This window comes from Hippopotamus amphibius, chromosome 11, assembly GCF_030028045.1.
Source record: "Hippopotamus amphibius kiboko isolate mHipAmp2 chromosome 11, mHipAmp2.hap2, whole genome shotgun sequence".
In the NCBI taxonomy this organism is placed as follows: Eukaryota; Metazoa; Chordata; class Mammalia; order Artiodactyla; family Hippopotamidae; genus Hippopotamus; species Hippopotamus amphibius.
In genome coordinates, this window is record NC_080196.1 from 20,268,578 (window position 1) to 20,291,084 (window position 22,507).

At 38.8% G+C, this 22,507-nt stretch overlaps 3 protein-coding genes and 1 long non-coding RNA gene across 4 annotated transcripts in view; 2 read left to right on the top strand and 2 right to left on the bottom strand.

The window, feature by feature from the left end:
- LOC130831696 (uncharacterized) overlaps nt 1-22,507 on the bottom strand; it is a 116,406-nt gene that overhangs the window by 88,812 nt on the left and 5,087 nt on the right. The gene's annotated exons all lie outside the window — the stretch shown is intronic.
- On the top strand, nt 86-8,720 carry LOC130831734 (histone H2B type 1-M). The gene is made up of 2 exons (XM_057700089.1): nt 86-1,418; nt 8,695-8,720. Exon 1 carries the CDS (start codon nt 1,029-1,031, stop codon nt 1,407-1,409), a length of 381 nt encoding a protein of 126 aa, XP_057556072.1. The 5' UTR covers nt 86-1,028; the 3' UTR covers nt 1,410-1,418; nt 8,695-8,720.
- Nucleotides 3,200-9,774, bottom strand: LOC130831750 (uncharacterized). Its single transcript, XR_009048101.1, has 3 exons — nt 9,677-9,774; nt 6,765-6,884; nt 3,200-5,138 (listed from the first exon to the last, which is right to left on the bottom strand). It is a non-coding gene; the product is annotated as an uncharacterized LOC130831750 (long non-coding RNA).
- On the top strand, nt 18,968-19,434 carry LOC130831737 (histone H2B type 1-C/E/F/G/I). The gene has a single exon (XM_057700092.1). The coding sequence runs from the start codon at nt 18,972-18,974 to the stop codon at nt 19,350-19,352; it is 381 nt and encodes a 126-aa protein (XP_057556075.1). The 5' UTR covers nt 18,968-18,971; the 3' UTR covers nt 19,353-19,434.

The following is a 22,507-nucleotide window of genomic DNA, read 5'->3' on the forward strand; positions in this document are numbered from 1 at the left end:
TCCAAGTAGGGGGCGGGCCGGCAGCGGTGGTTGGCTGGCTGGCTGGCTGCTTGCGGGGGGTGGGGGGGGGAGTGGGAGTCTTGGTAGCAGTAGCTTCCAGCAGAACTGGGGGGCTCTTTTAGAGAAATGCTAATCGCGGGGCTAGACTGGTCGAGGAACCGGCGTTTTTCAGGCTCTAGAGTATGCAGAGAGTAGACTTAGCTGGTTGGAAGTTGGCCCACACTTTACCCGAAAGGGCGCGCGGTAAAGGAGAACACGAATTCGGAGGCAGGGCTAGGTATCAGATGCATACTATGTTCTGTACGTATTTGGAGACCACTAATGTGAAGTGTTTATATTTACCCCATTGCACAAAAGGTGGTACGAACGACTTGCATTTTCTTTGGTTAACAAGGACATACCAAAAGGCAGAATTGGCATATTTGGAAAAATTACTAAGTATCTTAAGCATCACGTTTAATAAGTAATGAAAATTATCAGGACTTCTGATAGAGAACTAAGAGGTTAAGGATTGTTAACTTTTAAGAGGGTGACCCAGCCCAGCACGTTCTGTGGTGGTAGTGCTTGCTATTGGTTAGCTGCCGCGGGAGGGGAATAATGCGTTTATCGAGCTTGCCCACCAATTCCAGCTAGGCATCAACACGGCCACTAGGTGCGGGACCGGACAAATGCACTAAGTCATTCAAAAGAACAGAAAAGTTGCTTCCAGTTACAAACCATTCCATTTTATCCGCTTGCCGGCTGTGAAATATATCCTTTAGTTGCTTGAAAAGGCTATTTATATTACCTATGGGTAGCCTAGTCTAGACTCCTCTGATTGGGTCAAGGCAAACTAACGAAACAGCCAATGAAAAGATAGACATGCAAGTGTCATTTACATTCGTGTTTGTGACGCCACAATGAAATTAATCCAATCACGAGCGAAATCTTACTAACCTAATTTGAATACCGTGTCTATAAGTGAATGTGGCCTCAGCAGCGGCGACTATTTTTCCCAGGTCTTAGTGTTAGTGTTTTAACTTTTAACAATGCCTGAACCCACCAAGTCCGCTCCGGCCCCGAAGAAAGGCTCCAAGAAGGCGGTGACCAAGGCCCAGAAGAAGGACGGCAAGAAGCGCAAGCGCAGCCGCAAGGAGAGTTACTCTGTGTACGTGTACAAGGTGCTGAAGCAGGTCCACCCAGACACTGGCATCTCTTCCAAGGCCATGGGCATCATGAACTCGTTCGTCAACGACATCTTCGAGCGCATCGCGGGCGAGGCGTCGCGCCTGGCGCATTACAACAAGCGTTCGACCATCACCTCCAGGGAGATCCAGACGGCCGTGCGCCTGCTGCTGCCCGGGGAGCTGGCCAAGCACGCCGTGTCCGAGGGCACCAAGGCTGTCACCAAGTACACCAGCTCCAAGTAAACTTGCCAAGTAAGCGTCTTTACACCTAACCCAAAGGCTCTTTTAAGAGCCACGCATGATTTCATCAAATGAGTTGTAATCCTTTCATTCCAAAGGTTATGTTTGATTATCTCCTGCCAAACTTAAACTTAGCTACCGTTCTTTAATGTTATAATACAGCTGCGTAGAAAACATTTATGAGAAACCTGGGTAATAAAAATGTATGCCATAAATTGCACGCTCACTATGGGCAAGTAGTTACGTAGAACCATGGTACCACACACCAGTTTGCACTGAAATTGCCATTTTAGCTATACAGCTTTCCTTTTCGTGTGTAGGCTTCCAAGTTGATCCTGAGGTTGATATGGAATTTGGCGATGACCCCTTACCCAGAGCACCAAAGAGCATGCTCTGACAACTTCATTCTGCTCAGAGCTCTTCCATGTTTTTGTTATTTTTTTTTAACCGTATAGCCATGTATTTTTGGAAAAAATGCTGAAGGAAATGTGAGTTTTCACATAAATGTTGCAAAGGTTTTGGGGTTTGCTTGCTTTGTAATTGGTGCGGTTTCAGCTTGAAGCTCTGAGCAGCGGGTGGGGGAGGTAGAGGAGGAGCCTACACTGTCCTAAAGGCATCGAGGAAAGGAAAAGAGAAGCCTTCAAACCCTGTCAGCTACAGTATCTTCTTTCCCAGAAAGTCCTACTTAATTTATAGTCTCTTGGCAGCATTCAGCTTTTTTTTTTTTTTTTGGGGGGGGGGGGGTCAGCATTCAGCTTTAAAGCCCTCTGGGTCGCAAGAGAGAAGCCCAGTCCTCAACCGGTTAAGGCGTCTGATTCAAGTCTGAGGCCCCCTTTCAGCACCCTCTCCGCTTTCCCGGATGTCCCCGAGCGTCACGGATGAAAAGGAAGTAGAAAGGGAAGGAAGCCCTTTCTGGCAGGTTGTGGCTTTTGCTGCACTAGATAGGCTAGGGGCAAGGGTTTTCGCTGCTGGGGAATAGATTTTGTAGGGGAGATATATCTCCGAAAAGATGCTCAGGGTCGCTGGGAGGGAGTGGCCCGGAGAAAAGAAATCAATGGACGAGGTCACCAAAATTGTCAGGTATTTAAGGCTGGGCTGGGAATGGTGCTGATTGAGATAGAAAATTTAGGTGGAGGGTATTGTTGGCTGAGAGAGGAATGTATTTAGAAACTCGTGTTCTCATGATCTCCCAAACAAGCAGAGATTCATGAATTATGGGGATAGATTTTTCCATAACATGGCAAGATGGTACTTGGACGATTAAAATGTAGAATATATATATATATATATATATATATATATATATATATATATATGAATATATATATATTTTTTAACTCATAAAAGCAACGAGGAGCCACTACAAAAGTAAGGAACTCTTGGTCCCAGGGGCTTGGCCCATGTGAAACCCCAAGCACCACAGCTAACTTTCACCCAAACCTGAGCTTTGTTTTTTAGGATGTTATGTGAAGCCTGGCCCTGATGCGGAGCATGATAAGAACTCTTTCCCAGTGAAGCTGAGACACTAGGCCAAAATGAACTACACACACACACACACACACACACACAAACACACAACAGATGATGGCAAAGAGTCTGCCCTGAACCTTGGTGCTGCAAGTAGATCCACTGCTGAGAATTTGGACTACAAGCCAGCTTTCACAATTATTTGTTTCAGCTTTAATACTACAAGGATTCAAATGCCCAGGCTAAGAATTTAATTTAGGGATATCCCAAATTGGTTTGGTGCCCCTGAGCACCTGGTAAAAGAAAATACAAATCTTCTCCGGAAGAATAAGCTTCATTTTAGGTCTCGATAAATCACAGATAAATATCCAAGAAAATGAATGAACAGCTTCACCACCAAGATTAACCAAACACACCATGAAACAAGACACCATGACCAAGAGCCATCGACAATGAAAACAAAAGCACGAATTAACAGATACATACTTCAAGTGACTAACTTTAATATTTAAAAAAAAAAACACAAAAAAACTGTGAAATATCCAAGGGACTAAGAGAATACAAAGAATGATCACATAGATTTGAAAAAAACGAATAGAAATTCTCAAAATATACTTATTTCCAGAATTTCTATTTGTTTTCTGAAAACAAATATTATTCTATAGCAAATTATATATATAAATGTCTATAATTATATACAACATAAATATAAACATGTGTAAAGTTATATATAATTTTATATATAACAAATTATATAATTATAAATGAATTAAAATTAAAAGCTTACTGGATGAGTTTGATAGACAATTGAACCAAGGTGAAGAATTTTCATGAATTATATAACTACCTGTCAAGGAATTATCCAAAATTCAGAGAGGAATGTAAAGGTGAGTTTAAGAGACCAGAATTGTTAGTAAAATTGTCTGGCAGGCATCTAATCATAGTAGTAGGACAAACATAAAATGATGCAGATGTGAGATTTAAATGATCATGGCTGACAATTTTTTGGAACTGATGGCTTACTCATAAAATTAAAAATAAATTAAATGTAGTAAAAAATGATACAACAAAAGGGGTTACTGTGTGACACAGAACTAAGCCGTATACGTTCTTACAAAAAATATAATGCTGATTTTCATAGGATTGTGCCTTCTAATCTGTGTGGACACTAGGCATCAGACCAAAGCACTATCTGAAATTCTGTGGGGGAGGGGGGTTGAGTGATTGTTTACATGCATTTTGTATCTAGCTAATTACTAAATTCTGTTAATGCTAATCAATATTTAATGGACTATCTTGATTTTCATTGCATATAATACTATCATTAACAAATAAAAATATTTGATATCGTTTCTAATAGCAATTTCTCTGAATCTTTTATCATGTTGTTGTGTTAACTAAAATCACAAAGTATTCCATATTAGACATGCTATTAGATGTCACCAGTTGTTTTTCTTCTTTTCATGGAAATAGCTTTGGTAGGTCACGATTTATAATAATACTTGCGTGAGTGAGTGCATGCGTGCGTGCACACGCACACGCAAATAGCCTTTATTGTATTGATGTACTTTCCTTTTAATTCTACTTTAAGAGTTTTTATTAGGAATCATTTATGAATTTTTGGCATCTGATGAAATAATGTGCTTTTTCTCCTTTAACCTGTTGCAATAAAGTACATGCAGATTTTCTAATGTTAATCCATACTTCCAGTCCTAGGCCAAATCTTATTTGGTCGTGTTGTATTATTATCTTAAATAATGCCTGGATAAATTTTAACACTTTACATGGATTTTTAAAATCTCTACTATTCATACATAAAATCATCCTATGATTTTCTCTTTTGGGTTTACCTTCATCAGATTTTGTCCTTAAGGTTATGGTAGCTTCATAAACTTCACTGTGGAGCTCTCCTTTATTACTTACTGTTGTATAACAAATTATCCCCAAACTGAACAGCTTAAATCAATGAACATTTACTATCTCATTCAGTTTCTGTGATCAGGATTCCAGAACTGACTTAGCTGGGTGGTTATGACTCAAGGTCTCTCAGGAGGTTGAAGTCAAGATATAAGCGGAGGCTGCAGTCATCTGGACCACAGGCTCCAGACTGTAGCTGGAAGATTCCCTTCCAAGATGGTTTGAATGCCACCTTGGATGGCAGACAAGTTCCTGTTGGCTTTTGGCAGGAGGAACTCTGCTCCTTGCCACATGGACCTCTCTGGAGGGCTAAATGACTGTCTTCAAAACACGATAGCTGTTATCCCACTGAAAGAGAAATTATAGAGAGAAAGAGGGAGTGTCATGAATGCCTTCTGTGACCTAGTTTCGAACATCACACACTGACACTTCTGCCACTTTCTATTCATTAGAAGCAAGTTACTTAAATCTGGCATATATTCAGAAGGGGAATTAGGATCTGCCTTTTGAGGTAAGGATATTTTTTAAATTTGTGGACATATTTTGAAACCACCACATCATTCTTTTTATGCTTTAAGTACTTGAATGTAAAAAGTATTTGTGCTTTAAAGATTAGATAGAAATAAGCTGTAATGTCACCTGATACTACTTATACTTGGTAGATTTTTAGGAAATTCCAGCAACTTAGACTATAATAGACCACTCTCCACAGGGAGAAAGTCAATAAAACTCCCACATAATGTCCCAATGGACTCTTCCCTGATATTGTAAAGGACAAAATAGAGGCCTCTGCAGTTAAAGAAAACATTATCTCAGCAAGCAGCAGGTACTTTTAAAAATATGGAGTGAATTGAATTAATTCATCTGAGAAATCCTAAACTGCAATCAGTGAAGCAAATCTCTGGTGCACAATTGTTTTGGAATGTCCAGCAAACTAATACATTTGGTCTTTTTGAAAAAGAAAACAAGAAAATAAATAGAGTAAAAAATTAAAATCTCAGAAAATACTATGGCATATGAAAATAGGAGAAAATAATACTATAGGAAAAAAATTAATGAAATTTAAAATTGACAAGAAGTTAAAGCTAACAAAAAATTATTTAAAATACAGGAGTGAAAATTGATGATGAGGTAAAAACATACAATGTTTAAAGTGTAAGGTAACAGATTAAGAGTTAGCAGAAACTCCGTAAAAGAAGAAACTAAAGAGAAGAATTCAGTTATGAAGGTTTATAAGGAGATTCTTGATGTGTGTCAAAATGGCCTAGCAAATTGTACCATGGCAATAGTTAGAGTATTTATTTATCAATCAATTTATTTAAAAGATAGTCATTGAATATCTCTGGGCTAGTCACTGGCATTGGCACTGGAGATACAAAGAGAAATAAGGTTGTTCTTGATCTACAGGGGCCCTCAGTTCTGTAAAATTGTCAAGGAAGCTTACAGTTAACTGCTTTCACATCCCTTTATCTTTCACTAAGGCCCAAACAAATGTTTATCACTCTTTGGAAATCTGCAGTTAGGTAAATAGACTTAGGCTCACATGGGAACTACCAAATTCATTAAATTAAGGCAAAAAAATTCATCCCAAGTTTTGAGTGATAAAAAACTGTAGTAATATTAATACCATTGTAACATAGTGCAAAGCTAAGGAACAGTCCATAAGACTTCACTCACACATCTGACACCAACTTCAGGGTTCAGAGGTCTCTCCAAAACTACCCTCAGATTAGACAATATATTAGAAGGACTCACAGAACTCACTAAAAGCTATTATACTGAAGGTTAGGGTTTACAATAGCAAAAGAACACAAAGCAAAATCAGTAAAAGGAAGAGACACGTGGAGCAGAGTCTAGGAGGGTTCCAAACTCAGAGCTTCCAGTAGTCCTTTCCCAGTGGAGTCATGGAGTGTTAACACCTTCCTGCAACAATGTGTGACAACATAATATGTATTGTCAACTAGGGAAACTCACCTAGCCTTGGTGTCCAGACTGGATCTTTAGTATCTAGTTCCTCTGGATCTAGTACAGATATGGCATGGCCCAAAGCACCCAACATAAATGATCCTATTAGGCAGTGTAGCTCAAGGCTTCCTGGCAAACAAAGATAATTCTTATCATGCAGGACATTCCAAGGGCCCACAGATCACATTCTAACAAAGGATAAAAGCCACACCTCTTTGGATAAGGCTAATTCTGCACATAGTCATAAGAAAAACTATAATTACAATTTTGACTTAGAAATCTATCATTGACTATAACGAGTTCTACAACTATTTGCTTTTTATGATTGTTCTGTCACATAGTTTTGCATATTTAGATCAACTGTGAACCCAGAAATTATAAGGAGATTTCTATGGAAGACTATTTTTTGTACTTTATTCAGATGAACAACTTCAGCAGTCTTCCCCTTGATTTCTACTCCCAACTTCCCTCCAAACCCTAGCTGGAGGAAAAGAAGACTCAGGAGAGGATGAGGTCAACTTTGGGAAAAGCTTGGGGAAAGTTTCATGTTGGTGGCATGGGCATTTACTGCTAAGTAGAAGAAAAAGCTCCTTTACATCAAAAGCAGCACTTGAGTGGCTTTTCCTTTCATAAACAGATGAAATTTGCCACCATGCACAAGGAACAGGAATTGTAGAAAACTAAAGGAGTTAGCCTTTAGAATTTTGTTTAAAAGTTTTAACAGTGAATGTTAAGCTGTATTTCATAAGTACAAAACAACAGAAATATCGCAGCCAAATTATGGCTATCTTTTTTTAGGAAAGAAGGAGGAGGAGCATGGGGAAAAGGAGAAAGGTGAGAGAAAATGAGGACTCAGAAAAAGAATGGAAGAAGCAAACTGCTACTACAAAAGGGAGAGAAAGGGCCTAGAGACCAAAGAGAAGCCTATAAAAGACTGTGGTAAGAGAGGCAGTGGATGGATAAACCTTGTCACGTGTTTAGTATATCAGCTGGGCATAATACCTGTTACGTAACTGAAATATTGTCCACATTTCTTGGGTTTTAGGTTGAATGGGTTAATTAAAATGGTATCATAATTGGGAGACTTTCTCTGACCAGCATATATAAAATGGTACCTCCGTATCCCATTTTTTACTTTTCTCCTTTCACTCTTCTTCATTATACTTAGTACATACTAACACAAATTTGTTTATTATTTGTTTCCCCTCCCCATTCTCAAGACTGTAAGCTCCACTGCAGAAGGGTTAGTCTTTCTGGCTGCTGACTCCGTGATGCCTTGACTGTTCCAGACACTGAGTGGGCTCTCAGAAACTATTTGCAGCACAACATAATTAATTACTTAATTAAAATACACATATGTCTATAACAACAGGGATAGAGGCCAGAGCTGGTTGTTGAAATGATTCAACTGAACGAGTGACTCAGCTTTTCTGAGTCTCACTTTATATATACAAGGAGAATAATAATAATACACTACTTCTTAGAACTCTAGGTTCTCTTAGAACTTTTAAGGATTGAGATAATTTGTATAAAACTCTTAAGACAGTTATGGTCATTTCGTAAGCACTTAGCAGTTGTTAGCATTTTTTTTATATTTTCCTTGATCTCTGAATTAGAACAAAAATCAGAGTGGCTAATTATCTTCAGGTCAAAAAATAAAGGGAGAGAATATAAGCTTTTGAACTGTTTGAATCCAACCCCAATAAGGGTAGTTGGGGGATTTGGAACAAAGATTATATTACTGAGGAATATCTCTTGACTGAGCATGGCTTGAGTGAATGCTGAAAATGACTAAAGTGTAGGTAACACGGGAGCAGAGATTCCTCATAGCACATTACGCAAGCACACATAAACAGAACCCTCTTCTTTGCATAGCAAATATTAATCCTGATGGCAAAATAGCACCTCACATATAAACCTTTTTTATCTCTTCAATCAGGGGAGTGATATAAGTGCAGAGAAGAAATGAATGCAAACAGGAACTGAAAATGAGAATCTGGCCACAGAAGTTATGAAGTATGACATCTGATCTGCCTGAGATGATTGATTAGTGTGTATATGCCACCAAAATCCTACACATCCTGATTTACTGCACATTGATTTATCAAAAGGAGGTCATTACCTGAGCAGAAGAGCCTAAACAAAGTGTTTTAGCTTTTTCATTTCATTTTTATTTAAATTATAAAAACAGAATTTACTTCTGTTACAGGCCTAATTACTGGGAAATCACTGTTTATCACGGATTACCTTTGCTGGGGGATGTCTGAAAGGATGACAAGATATCTGTAAATGAGATGCTATATTTAATGAACTCTGCGGATAATTGGAATTCCGCTTTCATTGTTGATTCAAATCCTTCTCTTAAGATCTCTCCTTTCTGGACAGACAATTTACTTATATTTCAGTTTATTTCCTGACATTAAGTTCTGAGTGGGTAAGGCCAAAAACCTGTTTTGGCTTTGGTAACGATCTTGAAGGTAAACAACTTAGTTTAGCTAAGCTGACATTTAAGAGGTCACCTTCAGTATCTGAATTAAGGGGAACACATCACTTCTCACCTGAAGGGTTTTTTTTATTTTTTCTGCTGTTTGTTTTTTCGGCCGCCCTTCGCCACTTGCGGGATCTTATTTGTTCCCCAACCAGAGAGACCCGCGCCCTCGGCAGTGAAAGCGCAAAGTCCTAACCACTGGACCGCCAGGAAATTCCCATGAAGCATTTTTAAAAACAGATTGCTGGGCCCCACCTCAGTTTCTGATTCACTAGATCTGGACTAGGATCCAGTAATTCGCGTTTCTAAATTATCAAGGTGATGCTGATGCTGCTCGTCGGGGGATCGCACTTGGAGAACTGTGCTTTACATCACGACTTGGGATGTCCCTGAAATGATACTACCAAATAACCTCACAAAACTGAAAAATTACCTTGAGATTTAAACTGGAAGTGGCAGGTCCTGAAAATTAGCACCTCCTTCCGGCGCAGCCACGCAAGGGTGCAAAGAATCGCTCGGGCCCTCCACGCCCAGTCTCTGTCGGCTCCAGCCCGTAGCCACGCCCCGCCCCAGCCGGGTGTCACACAGGCCTTCCTACCACGCCGCTCCACGCCGGCTTCCTCATTGGGTCGTGTCACCCAGCCTCACGTTCGGCGGTCCCAGAGCCCCACGTTACGCACACGCCACGTTACACCCCCTCGGCCCCTGCACAGGCTCGCCAGCAAGTTGCAGGCTTCCGCCCGCCACTTGCGTCCGCGAGGTGTCCCGTGCCGCCCCCTGCTGGTGCGCAGGATGGGCAGCCCCAGTCTCTCTCTTCCCGCTGCCCCTGGACACTGGAGAGTGCCCACAATCCACGGGGACAATCGCAGATTAAAACGGAGAACCGAACAGTTTGATGACCGAGAAACAGGGCAACAACCCTCCATTAGTTTTATACTCCTCCACCGACTTTTTCTGAGCTGGCACTTTCCCTCATAGCAAATCCCCAGGACACCTTCCTTGCACCACTCCTCTTTATTGTCAGCACATTTCTAGGGCACTTTGAGAATTAAGTGCGTGTATATGTACGTGTGTGTGGATTATTATTTCCTACTGGAATAACAATGTGTGTGTTAAATTTCCTCTTCAGGTGCACGAAGGGCCTACATCCATTGGGCTACGGTAGACACAGACCCTAAGGCCCACAATACTTTTTTTTTTTAACCAGATGTTCTTAGCTTTAATATTTTCCCCATTGGTTTGCTTTGCTTTGCTTGGGAGACATTAACAGATGTTAACATCATCTTTAAACAGCATTTGTAGATACAAAAAGCCTGCAGTCAAATAGACTCTCAGTTTACTAAGAAATATATTATTCCTTATCTTTTCATTATTCTCCAGCAAATGAAACTATTCCTAATGCAATATTTAAAAACTGGGTATATTAGTTACTTCTGTTCTCTCGCAGATATTTTTGGGTGGGAATTCAATACAAAATAACTTTTGCTTCACTTTTTAGCATGCAGTTTTTTTAAGTTTTCTAATTTTCTCTCTGTCCCTGTCTATGTACTACTTAAAAGTGCATATAAAGTACATTAATATGTTCTTATTCATAATAACTTAAGTAAGAAAGAACTCTTTAAGAATTGTCTTCTTCCTAGGCAAAGGAATTATCTAATTACACACTGAACTTATAAGGCTAAGTTCAGATAATTTAATTAAGATGCCAGATTACATTATTACAAAGTGTTTTATTTTAAACCTATAGTTTTTCTTTTCTTTTTTTTTTTAGAACTTTTATTGAGATACAGTTATACAATAAACTGCTTATATTTAGAGAGTACAATTTGGTATCCCAATCTCCCCATTCATTCCCCGCAACCCTCCCTGCTTTCCCCACTTGGTGTCCATATGTTTGTTCTCTACATCTGTGTCTCTATTTCCACCTTGCAAACCGGTTGATTTGTACCATTTTTCTATAGTCTGCATATATGTGTTAATATACAACATTTGTTTTTCTCTTTCTGACTCACTTCACCCTGTATGACAGTCTCCAAGTCCATCCATGTCTCTAGAAATGTCCCAGTTTCCTTGCTTTTTACAGCTGAGTAATATTCCATTGTATATATGTACCACATCTTTTTTATCCATTCATCTGTTGATGGACATTTACGTTGCTTCCATGTCCTGGCTATTGTAAATAGTGCTGCAGTGAACATTGGAGTGCATGTGCCTTTCTGAATTATGGTGTTCTCTGGGTATATGCCCAGCAGTAGGATGGCTGGGTCATATGGCAACTCTATTTTTAGTTTTGCAAGGAACCTCCATACTGTTCTCCATAGTGGCTGTATCAATCTACATTTCCACCAACAGTGCAAGAGCGTTCCCTTTTCTCCACACCCTCTCCAGCATTTACTGTTTGTAGATTTTCTGATGATGCCCATTCTGACTGGTGTGAGGTGATACCTCATTGTAGTTTTGATTTGCATTTCTCTAATAATGAGTGATGTTGAGCAGCTTTTCATGTGCCTCTTGACCATCCATATGTCTTCTTTGGAGAAATGCCTATTTAGGTCTTCTGCCCATTTTTTGATTGGGTTGTTTGTTTTTTTGATATTGAGCTGGATGAACTGTTTTTATATTTTGGAGATTAGTCCTTTGTCTGTTGATTTGTTTGCAAATATTTTCTCCCATTCTGAGAGTTGTCTTTTCATCTTGCTTATAGTTTCCTTTGCTGTGCAGAAGCTTTGAAGTTTCATTAGGTCCCACTTATTTTTTTTTGTTTTTATTTCCATTACTCTAGAGGGTGGATCAAAAAAGATCTTGCTGTTATTTACATCAAAGAGTGTTTTTCCTATGTTTTCCTCTAGCAGTTTTATAGTGTCTGGCCTTACATTTCAGTCTTTAATCCATTTTGAGTTTATTTTTGTGTATGGTGTTAGGGAGTGTTCTAATCTCATTCTTTTACATGTAGCTGTCCAGTTTTCCCAGCACCACTTATTGAAGAGGCTGCCTTTTCTCCATTGTATATCCTTGCCTCCTTTGTCATAGATTAGTTGACCATAGTTTATCTCTGGGCTTTCTATTCTGTTCCATTGATCTATATTTCTGTTTTTGTGCCAGTACCATACTGTCTTGATCACTGTAGCCTTGTAGTATAGCCTGAAGTCAGGAAGCCTGATTCCACCAACTCCATCTTTCCTTCTCAAGATTGCTTTGGCTATTCAGGGTCTTTTGTGTTTCCATACAAATCGTAAAATTTCTTGTTCTAGTTCTGTGAAAAATGCCATTGGTAATTTGATGGGGATTGCATTGAATCTGTAAGTTGCTTTCGGTAGCATAGTCATTTTCACAATGTTGATTATTCCAATCCAAGAACATGGTATGTCCCTCCATCTGTTTGTATCGTCTTTGATTTCTTTCATTAGTGTCTTATAGTTTTCTGAGTACAGGTCTTTCACCTCCTTGGTTAGGTTATTCCTAGGTATTTTATTCTTTTTGTTGCAATGGTGAATGGGATTGTTTCCTTAATTTCTCTTTCTGATCTTTCATTGTTAGTGTATAGAAATGCAAGAGATTTCTGTGTGTTAATTTTGTATCCTGCAACTTTACCAAATTCATTGATTAGCTTGAGTAGTTTTCTGGTGGCATCTTTAGGATTTTCTATGTATGATAACATGTCATCTGTGAACAGTGACAGTTTTACTTCTTCTTTTCCAATTTGGATTCCTTTTATTTCTTTTTCTTCTCTGATTGCTGTGGCAAGGACTTCCAAAACTATGTTGAATAGTAGTGGTGAGAGTGGACATCCTTGTCTTGTTCCTGATCTTAGAGGGAATGCTTCCAGTTTTTAACCATTGAGAATGATGTTTGCTGTGGGTTTGTCATATATGGCCTTTATTATGTTGAGGTAGGTTCCCTCTATGCCCACCTTCTGGAGAGTTTGTATCATAAATGGGTGTTGAATTTTGTCAAAAGCTTTTTCTGCATCTATTGAGATGATCATGTGGTTTTTATCTTTCAGTTTGTTAATATGGTGTATGACATTGATTGATTTGCATATATTGAAGAATCCTTGCATTCCAGTGATAAACCCCACTTGATCATGGTGTATGATCCTTTTAATGTACTGTTGGATTCTGTTGGCTAGTATTTTGTTGAGGATTTTTGCATCTAAATTCCTCAGTGATATTGGTCGGTAGTTTTCTTTTTTTGTAGTATCTTTGTCTGGTTTTGGTATCAGGGTGATGGTGGCCTCATAAAATGAGTTTGGGAGTGTTCCTTCCTCTGCAATGTTTTGGAAGAGTTTGAGAAGGATGGGTGTTAGCTCTTCTCTAAATGTTTGATAAAATTCACCTGTGAATCCATCTGGTCCTGGACTTTTGTTTGTTGGGAGATTTTTAATCACAGTTTCAATTTCATTACTTGTGATTGGTCTGTTCATATTTTCTAACACAATACTTTCAGAGGCTCACGAAAATATTTTAATTTCTTCTAAAATCAGAATTAAAAATGAACTTTTAGGTCGATGAAAACGTTCTCATATATAATACTGATATTTCAATGTTTATATAGTTTTGATAATATTATTTTTGTTATCATTTTTACGGAGGAGAGAGCCCAGGAAGGCAAAAGTGCATAGGGTCTGCAAAACGGAATGCAGCCTTGGGTGAAGGTTGCACACAACCATCTCCAGTTATTTTTATTTACTTAAAAAAATTTTTTTTCTTTTGGCATTCACCCAGACACATTTCCAAGTGCTTTCCAGATGTTAATTCCTTTAATCTTCGTAACACCCCTGTGAACTATTGTTATCCCAATTTTACCTGGATAGATTGTCACTGACAGCTTAAAATAATTTACCCAATATCATCTAATTAATAAATGGCAAAGGGGATTCTGACCCAAGCAGTTTAGCTCCAGGGTCCCTGCCCTAAACCATTGCAGGGGAGACATTATCTCTTTGTACCTCTAAGCAATCCGAATCAATCACAGCAGGTAAACTTTAGAGCAAACTAGCCAGGCTACTCTGAGCCCTCTTTTTTTTTCTTTTTTCTTTAAGTTATAAATTTATTTTATTGGCTGTGTTGGGTCTTTTTTACTGTGTGCGGGCTTCCTTTTAGTTGTGGTAAGTGGGGGCTTCTCTTGTTGCAGAGCACAGGCTCTAGGTGCGTGGGCTTCTGTAGCTGCAGCACATGGGCTCAATAATTGTGGCTCACGGGTTCTAAAGCGCAGGCTCAGTAGTTGTAGTGCATTGCCTTAGTTATTCTGCAGGCATGTGGTATCTTCCTGGAACAGGGATCGAACCCGTGTACCCTGCATTGGCAGATTCTTAACCACTGCGCCACCTAGAAAGTCCTGAGCCCTCTTCTTGACTTGGCCTACAGAGACTTGAACAAACGCTTAATATAGTTTCTGACAGACAGCTCAAGGCCTAGGATGATCCTAGCCTCTCTTAGGTTGCCTGCCCCAAATCAAGACCTACTGTTTCTTATTTCTTTCCTTTTCTATTTGTTTTTTTTTGTTTCGGAGAATCACCTTCACTACTTTTGCTCATTAACATGAATTTTACAGTGCTTTAACAAAAATCCGGTGCTGTTTGTGGCATAATATTGAATTTTTAGGTTATTTTAGAGTTTATGAACATTTTAGCATATTGAGTCATCACAAAACATAAACATAGTATAGGATATGTCTCTCTCTTAATTTAAGTGAATCTTGTTTTGTATCCTTCAATAGCATTTCATAGTTTTATTCATACAGATCTGGAATATTTTTTCTTGGACCCAGAGTCCGGTTTTTCTATTTTGATTCCAGAGAGGCCATGAATTTTTATATGCTACTCATATAGCAACCAACCCTCTTAAGCTCTGTAAGCTCTAATTGTTTGTTTATAGAGTGTATGAATTTTTATGACATATTATTTTCAAACAATAAAGATAACATCTTTTCTTGTTGAATCCTTACCCTTCTTACTTCTTGTACTTGTCTCATGGCATTGACCAGACCCTTGGTGCCAGGTTGAATCAGAGTATTACCATCAAACTTTTGTCTTTCTTTTGACTCTTTGGGAATCATTCTAAAATTACACTATTAAATGTTGTGCTCACTGTAGCTACTCCTTATGAAGTAAATAGCTACTCCTTATCCTTCTAGTTTGTTGAAAATGTTTATAATGAAGGTGTGTCATATTTTAACAAATACTTTCACAGTATCTATGCAAATGAAAACAGTTTTTCTCTATTAATTTCTTACACTGGCAGATTTGTGATGTTAAAATTTTCTTCCATTCTTGGAATAAACCCTATATGATACACTATTTTTTTTTAATAATATGGTCTCTGTGTTTCCATTTGGTTGCATTTCAAATAGAGCTTTTTTTTAAAAAAAATGAATTTCGTAAGTGAAATGAAACTATAATTTTCTCTCATCTCTCTCTTTCTCCCTTTTTTTCATTCTGTGTTGTTCCTGTCCAGTTGAAGTAAGGGTACACAATTTCAAAGAAAAAATGAAGAGCTATTTTTCTATTGAAACAGCTTCTGTAAAATAGGGATTATCAGTTACTTAAACTTCACTAATAGCTATAAAACCCAGCTGTGCTTGGTATCATTTAGATTGAAGAGTACAGGAAAGATTTTTTTTTTAACTGCCTGTCATATTTGCATAATCATAACTTGATTGTTCAGCCAATTGCTTAATATTTTTCTTGAAAATGATCCTTTTCTGTTAAGTTTAATTTTTTGTAAAAGTTATTCATAGCATTTTTATGGTTCTTTACATCTCTTTTTTGGTAGCAGGTTTCCCTTTTCTATGCCTATAATTTATTTATACACACACTTTTTTTCTCCTCATTAGTTTTTCTAGATGTTTGTCTATTGTTACAAGCATTTTCAAAGAACAATCTTGTGGATTATCTCCATTTTTTTTTTAATTTCAGTGTTGACATTTTAAATAATATGTCAGTGTGAAATTTCATGAGAATCTATAATCAAAGAATGAGATCTAATTAAGAGCTCAAAAGCGTTGGTAAATATGCATACCACATAAAAATTCATGACCTTTGTGTACATTAGCAACAACCTATCTGGAATTGAAATAGAATATCATTCGCAACAGTGCAACACATTCTAAGAATTCTAAGGCCAGTTCTTTCTACTTTACTTTGATTTATTTTTTTGTTCTTTTTTTAGTTTTTTTTTTTTTTTTTTTGCTTAACACCTAGTTTGCATCGTGGTCTGAGCGCAGGTTGGAAAAGAATTTCCAGACACAAGGCAGAATGTAAGGAAGATAAGAGTTTATTCGAGAGAAGGGTTGCTGCAAGAACAGCGGCCTGACTTCTTGGTAGCCAGGGACAGTTGACCATGAGCATGGGTTGCTTGCCTGTTTTTACAGCCAGGGAACCTGTGGTTATCTGCTGACTGGGCAGAATATGTATACTTTTAGTGTTCTGAGCAGGAGAAAAATATCTTTCTTTGTATGGGATGGGCAAGGGACATGGCATGCTGCTTGGGAAGGTTTTGAGACATTGAAACTGTTGCATTGTACAGAGTGATAGGAGTCCTGTAACACTTTGCTCCAGCAATGTTGGCCCTTTGAGTTTATCTTGTTCTTTGTCCTTGGAGCACATCACAGTTTGCATATCTTTAGTGTTTCTTGTTCCTTAATATATGCATTTAATATTAATTTGACTTTCAGTATATTTCAGTACATTTGCCTTTTGATACAGCTTCAGATACATCCAACAATTTTTATACATATTATTCTCATTCATATTTATCTCATAATATTACATAGTTTCCCTTATGATATTCTAATCCATAGTATTTAGAAGTGTGCTTTTAGTTTCCAAGCATATAGGAAGATTTTGTTTTTACTATCTTAAAAAAAACTTTTCTATTGCTCTTTAATTAGATTATGATAAAAGAGTGTGGTATATATGAAGCTGGTTCTTTTGTATCCATTGTGACTTTTTCTGAAGCTGGTATTGAATTTTTGAAATTATTAAATGTGTGCTTTTAAAAATTGGGCATCTCTATGTGTTAAATGCAGGAATAACAGATAGATCAAGTTTGTTCATTTTGTTGTCCAAATTTTCTATAACCATACACATTTTTCTTTGTTACCTGGATTTATAAGAGTAGTATACGGAAGCTTGCCTTACAGCTGTAAATTTGAAGTTCTCTTGCTTATTCTGCCAGTTGTTGCCTTATATAGTAAGTGGTCAGGTGCATATAAAGTCCCGAATGTTACATCTTACTAGTGGACTTTTATTTTATCATTATGGAATATAACTCTTTTTTATTTCTAGAAGTTCTATATTATTATTTTTTAAAATTTATCCTGGTTTTTATTATCTCTTGTTCGTTGATTGTATTATTCCATTTTTATTTCTTTAAACTTTCAGTAAATAGTTATTTTATAGTCTCTGATAATTTCAATATCTGAAATTCATCGTCTGAGGAAAAGAGAGGGAAACTAAGTCTATTGTTTCTTTGGAATCCTGACCCTCCATAGCGTCTGTTTTCCTCTTCGATTTGATAATATTTATTATAGGCTTATATTTGGACATCCCAAGTTCCTGACAGAATGCTTGGCAAGAAATAGATGCTCAATAAATCATTGCTGAATAAATAAATCACAATCTGTGTACAGTATATCTAGATAACTTGAGTTCACCATGCTTCCCTCCTGAAGGGGTTCATGTTTGCCTTCATATGTCACTAGGAGGCGCTATAAACCTAGGTTACTAATTTCAGGAAGCTTTCGTTGAAAACAGGGCGGGGTGGGGGGAGCGGAAGGCTGGGGGGAGCGGAAGGCTGGGGAGCCTGCGGAATGTTAGGGAAAAATGTCAAATTTAGGGAGGACACCTCTCTGCAGAAAGGAAAGATGGTATTGGAAAAACTAGCTAAGAAGCCGGTTTCAGCCCAAGATGATGATGAAGATGGCTATGATAATAATAAATTAAAAATAAAGGTGTTAAACACCAGGTTCTTCCATTTTAGTTTTTTGGGTTTTTTGTTTGTTTGTTTTGCTTTCTTTTTTTTTTTTTTTTTAAATCTTTTCACTGGTTATAGACTTAAGAACTATTTCTGACCCTCCTTTGTGGCTAAACTGGATGTGACCTGATCCTTTCCAATTCAAAGGTTTGTAGCCATATAGGCTACGAAATTCTTTCTTATCTCCCTTCAAGTGATGTAATTTTATTCCCTGCCCTTTATTTTCACGCTATATTTCTGTATTTTTGTGTACAGTGGGAAACAGTGTACTCGTAATTGTCTGTATGACCGCATATCGCCTATTTCTTCTCAGTTTTTCCTTTCCTTCTCACTGGTCTAGAATTAGATTCAAATGTAAAGATACAGCTTTTCGAAGAGCTGTAAACTGGCCTTGCAAACCGGAGATATAACCGTGCCACGAGCTTTGCCTCCTAGGTATTTCAAAGCACTGGAGCGAGTGACTTCTAGTTTTTAAAGTTAACAAATTAATCTGAATTGTTATAAACGAATCAGAACTTATTATAAAAATAAGTTAGAGTAAAAAAGCTGGCCTGATTGCTGGAAAACTGTATCAGGATATGACCAATGAGAGATTAGAGCTGGAATCATTCATTTGCATACAGGCCTCAAGGTAAACGAACCAATCAGCAGTTGCGAAACTAAGTCCTCATTTGCATAGCATTGCCTACAAATAAGCAGGATCCAGTGGCGTTGACACCATTTTTTTTTCTCTCGAAACAAAGCGACGACACAATGCCTGAACCAGCGAAGTCCGCTCCGGCCCCGAAGAAGGGCTCCAAGAAGGCTGTGACCAAAGCTCAGAAGAAGGATGGCAAGAAGCGCAAGCGCAGCCGTAAAGAGAGCTATTCCGTGTACGTATACAAAGTGCTGAAGCAGGTCCACCCGGACACTGGCATCTCTTCCAAGGCCATGGGCATCATGAACTCGTTCGTCAACGACATCTTCGAGCGCATCGCGGGCGAGGCGTCGCGCCTGGCGCATTACAACAAGCGCTCGACCATCACCTCCAGGGAGATCCAGACGGCCGTGCGCCTGCTGCTGCCCGGGGAGCTGGCCAAGCACGCCGTGTCCGAGGGCACCAAGGCTGTCACCAAGTACACCAGCTCCAAGTGAATGTGTTTGTAGTCGCTGTGAAACCCAAAGGCTCTTCTCAGAGCCACCTCACGTTTTCAGTCAAGAGCTGTGCACTAGCATGATGTGGTTTCCTATATTTTGGGTGTTGAGTTACTATGAAGAGTAAAACGTAGTAAAGCATTTATGAAGTTAGCGATCTCCGGGTGGCAGACCTACTGAATATGATTTTCGACAGCCGTCCGGCGTACAAGGGTTTTCAACAGCCTGTGCGAACGTGGACTGAAAGCACTTCATGCTAACCCCAATCCTTGGAGCTACAGATCATCCTTATAAAATTTGTTCAGGGTGGTCTCTGGGCTGTTATCAGTGCTTTGTGAAATTCTGGTCTTGGTTTTATATAAAGCGAAACTGTAAAAGGCCAGTTATGTTTGAAAATCCCGCTCTGTAAAACCGGAACTTCCTAAGTATGACGTTGCTGGTCTCCGCCCAGATACTTTTGTGTGGATTTAATTCCTTCTCACACTCCCTCCCCGGTAGCTGTTTGAGTCCTAGGTAAGCATTTTATGTAAGGTTCTTTACAAGCATATTATGTTGGGTGGGTGCAGCTCTCCAATAAAGGAAAAATACTTTTTATTTTATCTCTTTCCTGAATTTTAAAAAGGCTCTGGCGGTTAATTTCTGCTCTTAGTTCCCTCTAATCATTTCTTCTGTGTTTACTCTGTTTTTTAAAACTCTCATCTTTATTCAAATACTTAGTTTATTAATTTTTAATCTTTTTTTCTATTATGCTCATTTAAGGCTTTAATCAGAAATAGCTCTTCACTCATTAATTAGTTAATTTTTAATAAAAATTATATTTAAAATGTAAAAATTAAAAGGCTCTGGTCATTAGATTATTATTTATTTATTTATTTTTAAGAATACAATCCCCACTCTCCTGAAGCATTTTACAAACTAGACCTGCAAAATTCACAGAATTCTGTATTCAGCCGCCTCAGTCTTCTCCCCGGAGTAGCCACATAATACAAAGATTGGCTCTGCAGCCTCCATTTCGTCCTTTTCAGTCACTGGTGAGCTGCCATTCGAGCCTCTGCTCTCCTCCTACTGTTCAGTTCAGAAACTGTGGAGCGATCCTGGCGGGGAAGAAGAAAGGGACCCAGGCCTGGCTCAGAACGCAGAGAGGAAGAACTGATGGATGTACAGATGCTTTTTAATGTTGTGAGCTGAACACGGAGGTTTGGAAGCCTTCTGTTTGTGATCACAGAGTGCCCAAGTGATTAAACCCCGGAAAATAAAGAGCAGGGCTCTTCTTCCCTCATTTCTCCGGAAACTGCAAGGTAGAGGCGTCCTTCAGAAAATTAGGTGAAAAAGGTTCGGTGGAGGGCACCTCACCTGTAAATGAAAATGCCACATCCACTCAACAATTGTTATGACTATCCTTGAGAAACACTCCTAGCCAGCCTCCTGGGCCAGTCTATCTGGTCTCCCTTTCATTGTCTCAAAAAGGTAAGTAAAATAAGCACAAAGATACAAATAAATCTATTTTCAGGTTACCAAATTACAATTGCATTTCAACTGTTTCGGATCACCTTAATTTTATTTTTAGGTAATACTGAAACTCCTCTGTTCATAGGGAATTTAGTTTCCATTCCAGAGTCACTGTGGGTGCCTTCTTTTTTTTAAACTGCATACAGCCTTTGTATGATACCCTGTGGCACAAAAATAAAAAATCTGCTATGGCCACAAGCCCTGCAAAGTATGGCCATCATCTAACTCTCCAACCCAACCTCAAAAGATTCTTCCGCTTTTCGTTTTGTGTTTCTTCATCATTGTGTGGTTTAGTTTTTTCCAGCCTTCACAGTTTTTCTCTGCCTGAAATGCCCCTGATTCCACATCCATCCCCAGCACACACACAGTTTATTGATCAACAACTCAGATTTCAGCTTAATCATTATTATATTTTTGGGGAAGCTGGCCTCCACTGTTAAAGGCTCTCACCACCACAAACAACTGTCTGTGAAGCTGGCCCCCCAATTTAATCATTACCAAGGGGATATGGGACCCTTAGGATTGATGTGGTTGAATCTGAACCCCATTCCTGAGGCTAAGATAGGGACTCTGCCTTCCCTAGAGTACAAAGGCAGGGAGGAAAAGGGAGGGAGGAAAGGGAGACTTTAACAAAATTGAAGCTATATTTGAAATGAAAGAGGGCAAATGACCTTTGGGAAGGCATTTGCACTGCCTGATGGAAGAGCCTTCTAGGCAGACAGAAGGAGCATCCACCAAGTTCATTCATATTCAAGTGCCAAGCACTACATTATGTACTGAGGAGATGAAGCACACTTGAGTATGCATCAGGATCATCCAGAGAACTTGATAAAGGACAGACTGCTGGTCCCAATCCCAAAGTTTCTGTTCCATTAGCTCTGGGGGACATCTGAGAACTTAACTTACTAAAAAGTGCCCAGCAGATGCAGTTGCTGCTTATTTGGTAGGAGGCTTTGAGAACATCAAATGTACGGTGAAGAACAAGCTACCAAAGCCCCTGCCCATATGAGCTTCCCTGGGGGTAAAGATCAGTTTATGGTAGAAGATGGTGAAGTGTGTGGATGTCTAACAATGAAGTTTAGATTTATTTTGCAGATGACAAAAAGCTTCTGAGCAGGGACTGACATAGTTTGTTCCAGTGTTAGGAATGTGTCTCTAGTGGTGTACAATAGCTGGACTGAAGGGAAGTGGCAGTGATGAAAGGGATTAAAGGCCCAAGTCAAAAAAATGGCAGCAAAAAAGGAGCAGTAGATACAAGAAACAAATCAGAAAACAGCTGAAGCAATTTTATTCAGTATTTTGTCAAATATTGATTGGATTGCCTCTGTGAGAGACATTAGTTACAGCAGTGAGAGAGACAGACAGGCTGATCCTCTGGGGCTGATATCCAAGTGGCAGAAGAGAGAGAATCAACCTACTGGTAACTCAGCAAGATAATTTCAAATAGAGAGGAGTTCTGAGGCCTATGAAATTATTTGAAATAAAACCAGGTGCTGTGATAGTAACTAAGTGATGTTTTAGATAAAGGAACCCACAACCCAAGGAATAAAAGTTCCAGGCCAAGCAACTGTTGGTATAAATAACTCTAGGGCAGGGGGGAGTTTGTGCTGAAGGAACGGAAGGTCTGTGTGCTAGGAGATTAATAC

Bases quoted from the DNA above. Each gene is read 5' to 3' on its own strand.
- LOC130831734 (XM_057700089.1), top strand. From the start codon at position 1,029: ATGCCTGAACCCACCAAGTCCGCTCCGGCCCCGAAGAAAGGCTCCAAG.
- LOC130831737 (XM_057700092.1), top strand. From the start codon at position 18,972: ATGCCTGAACCAGCGAAGTCCGCTCCGGCCCCGAAGAAGGGCTCCAAG.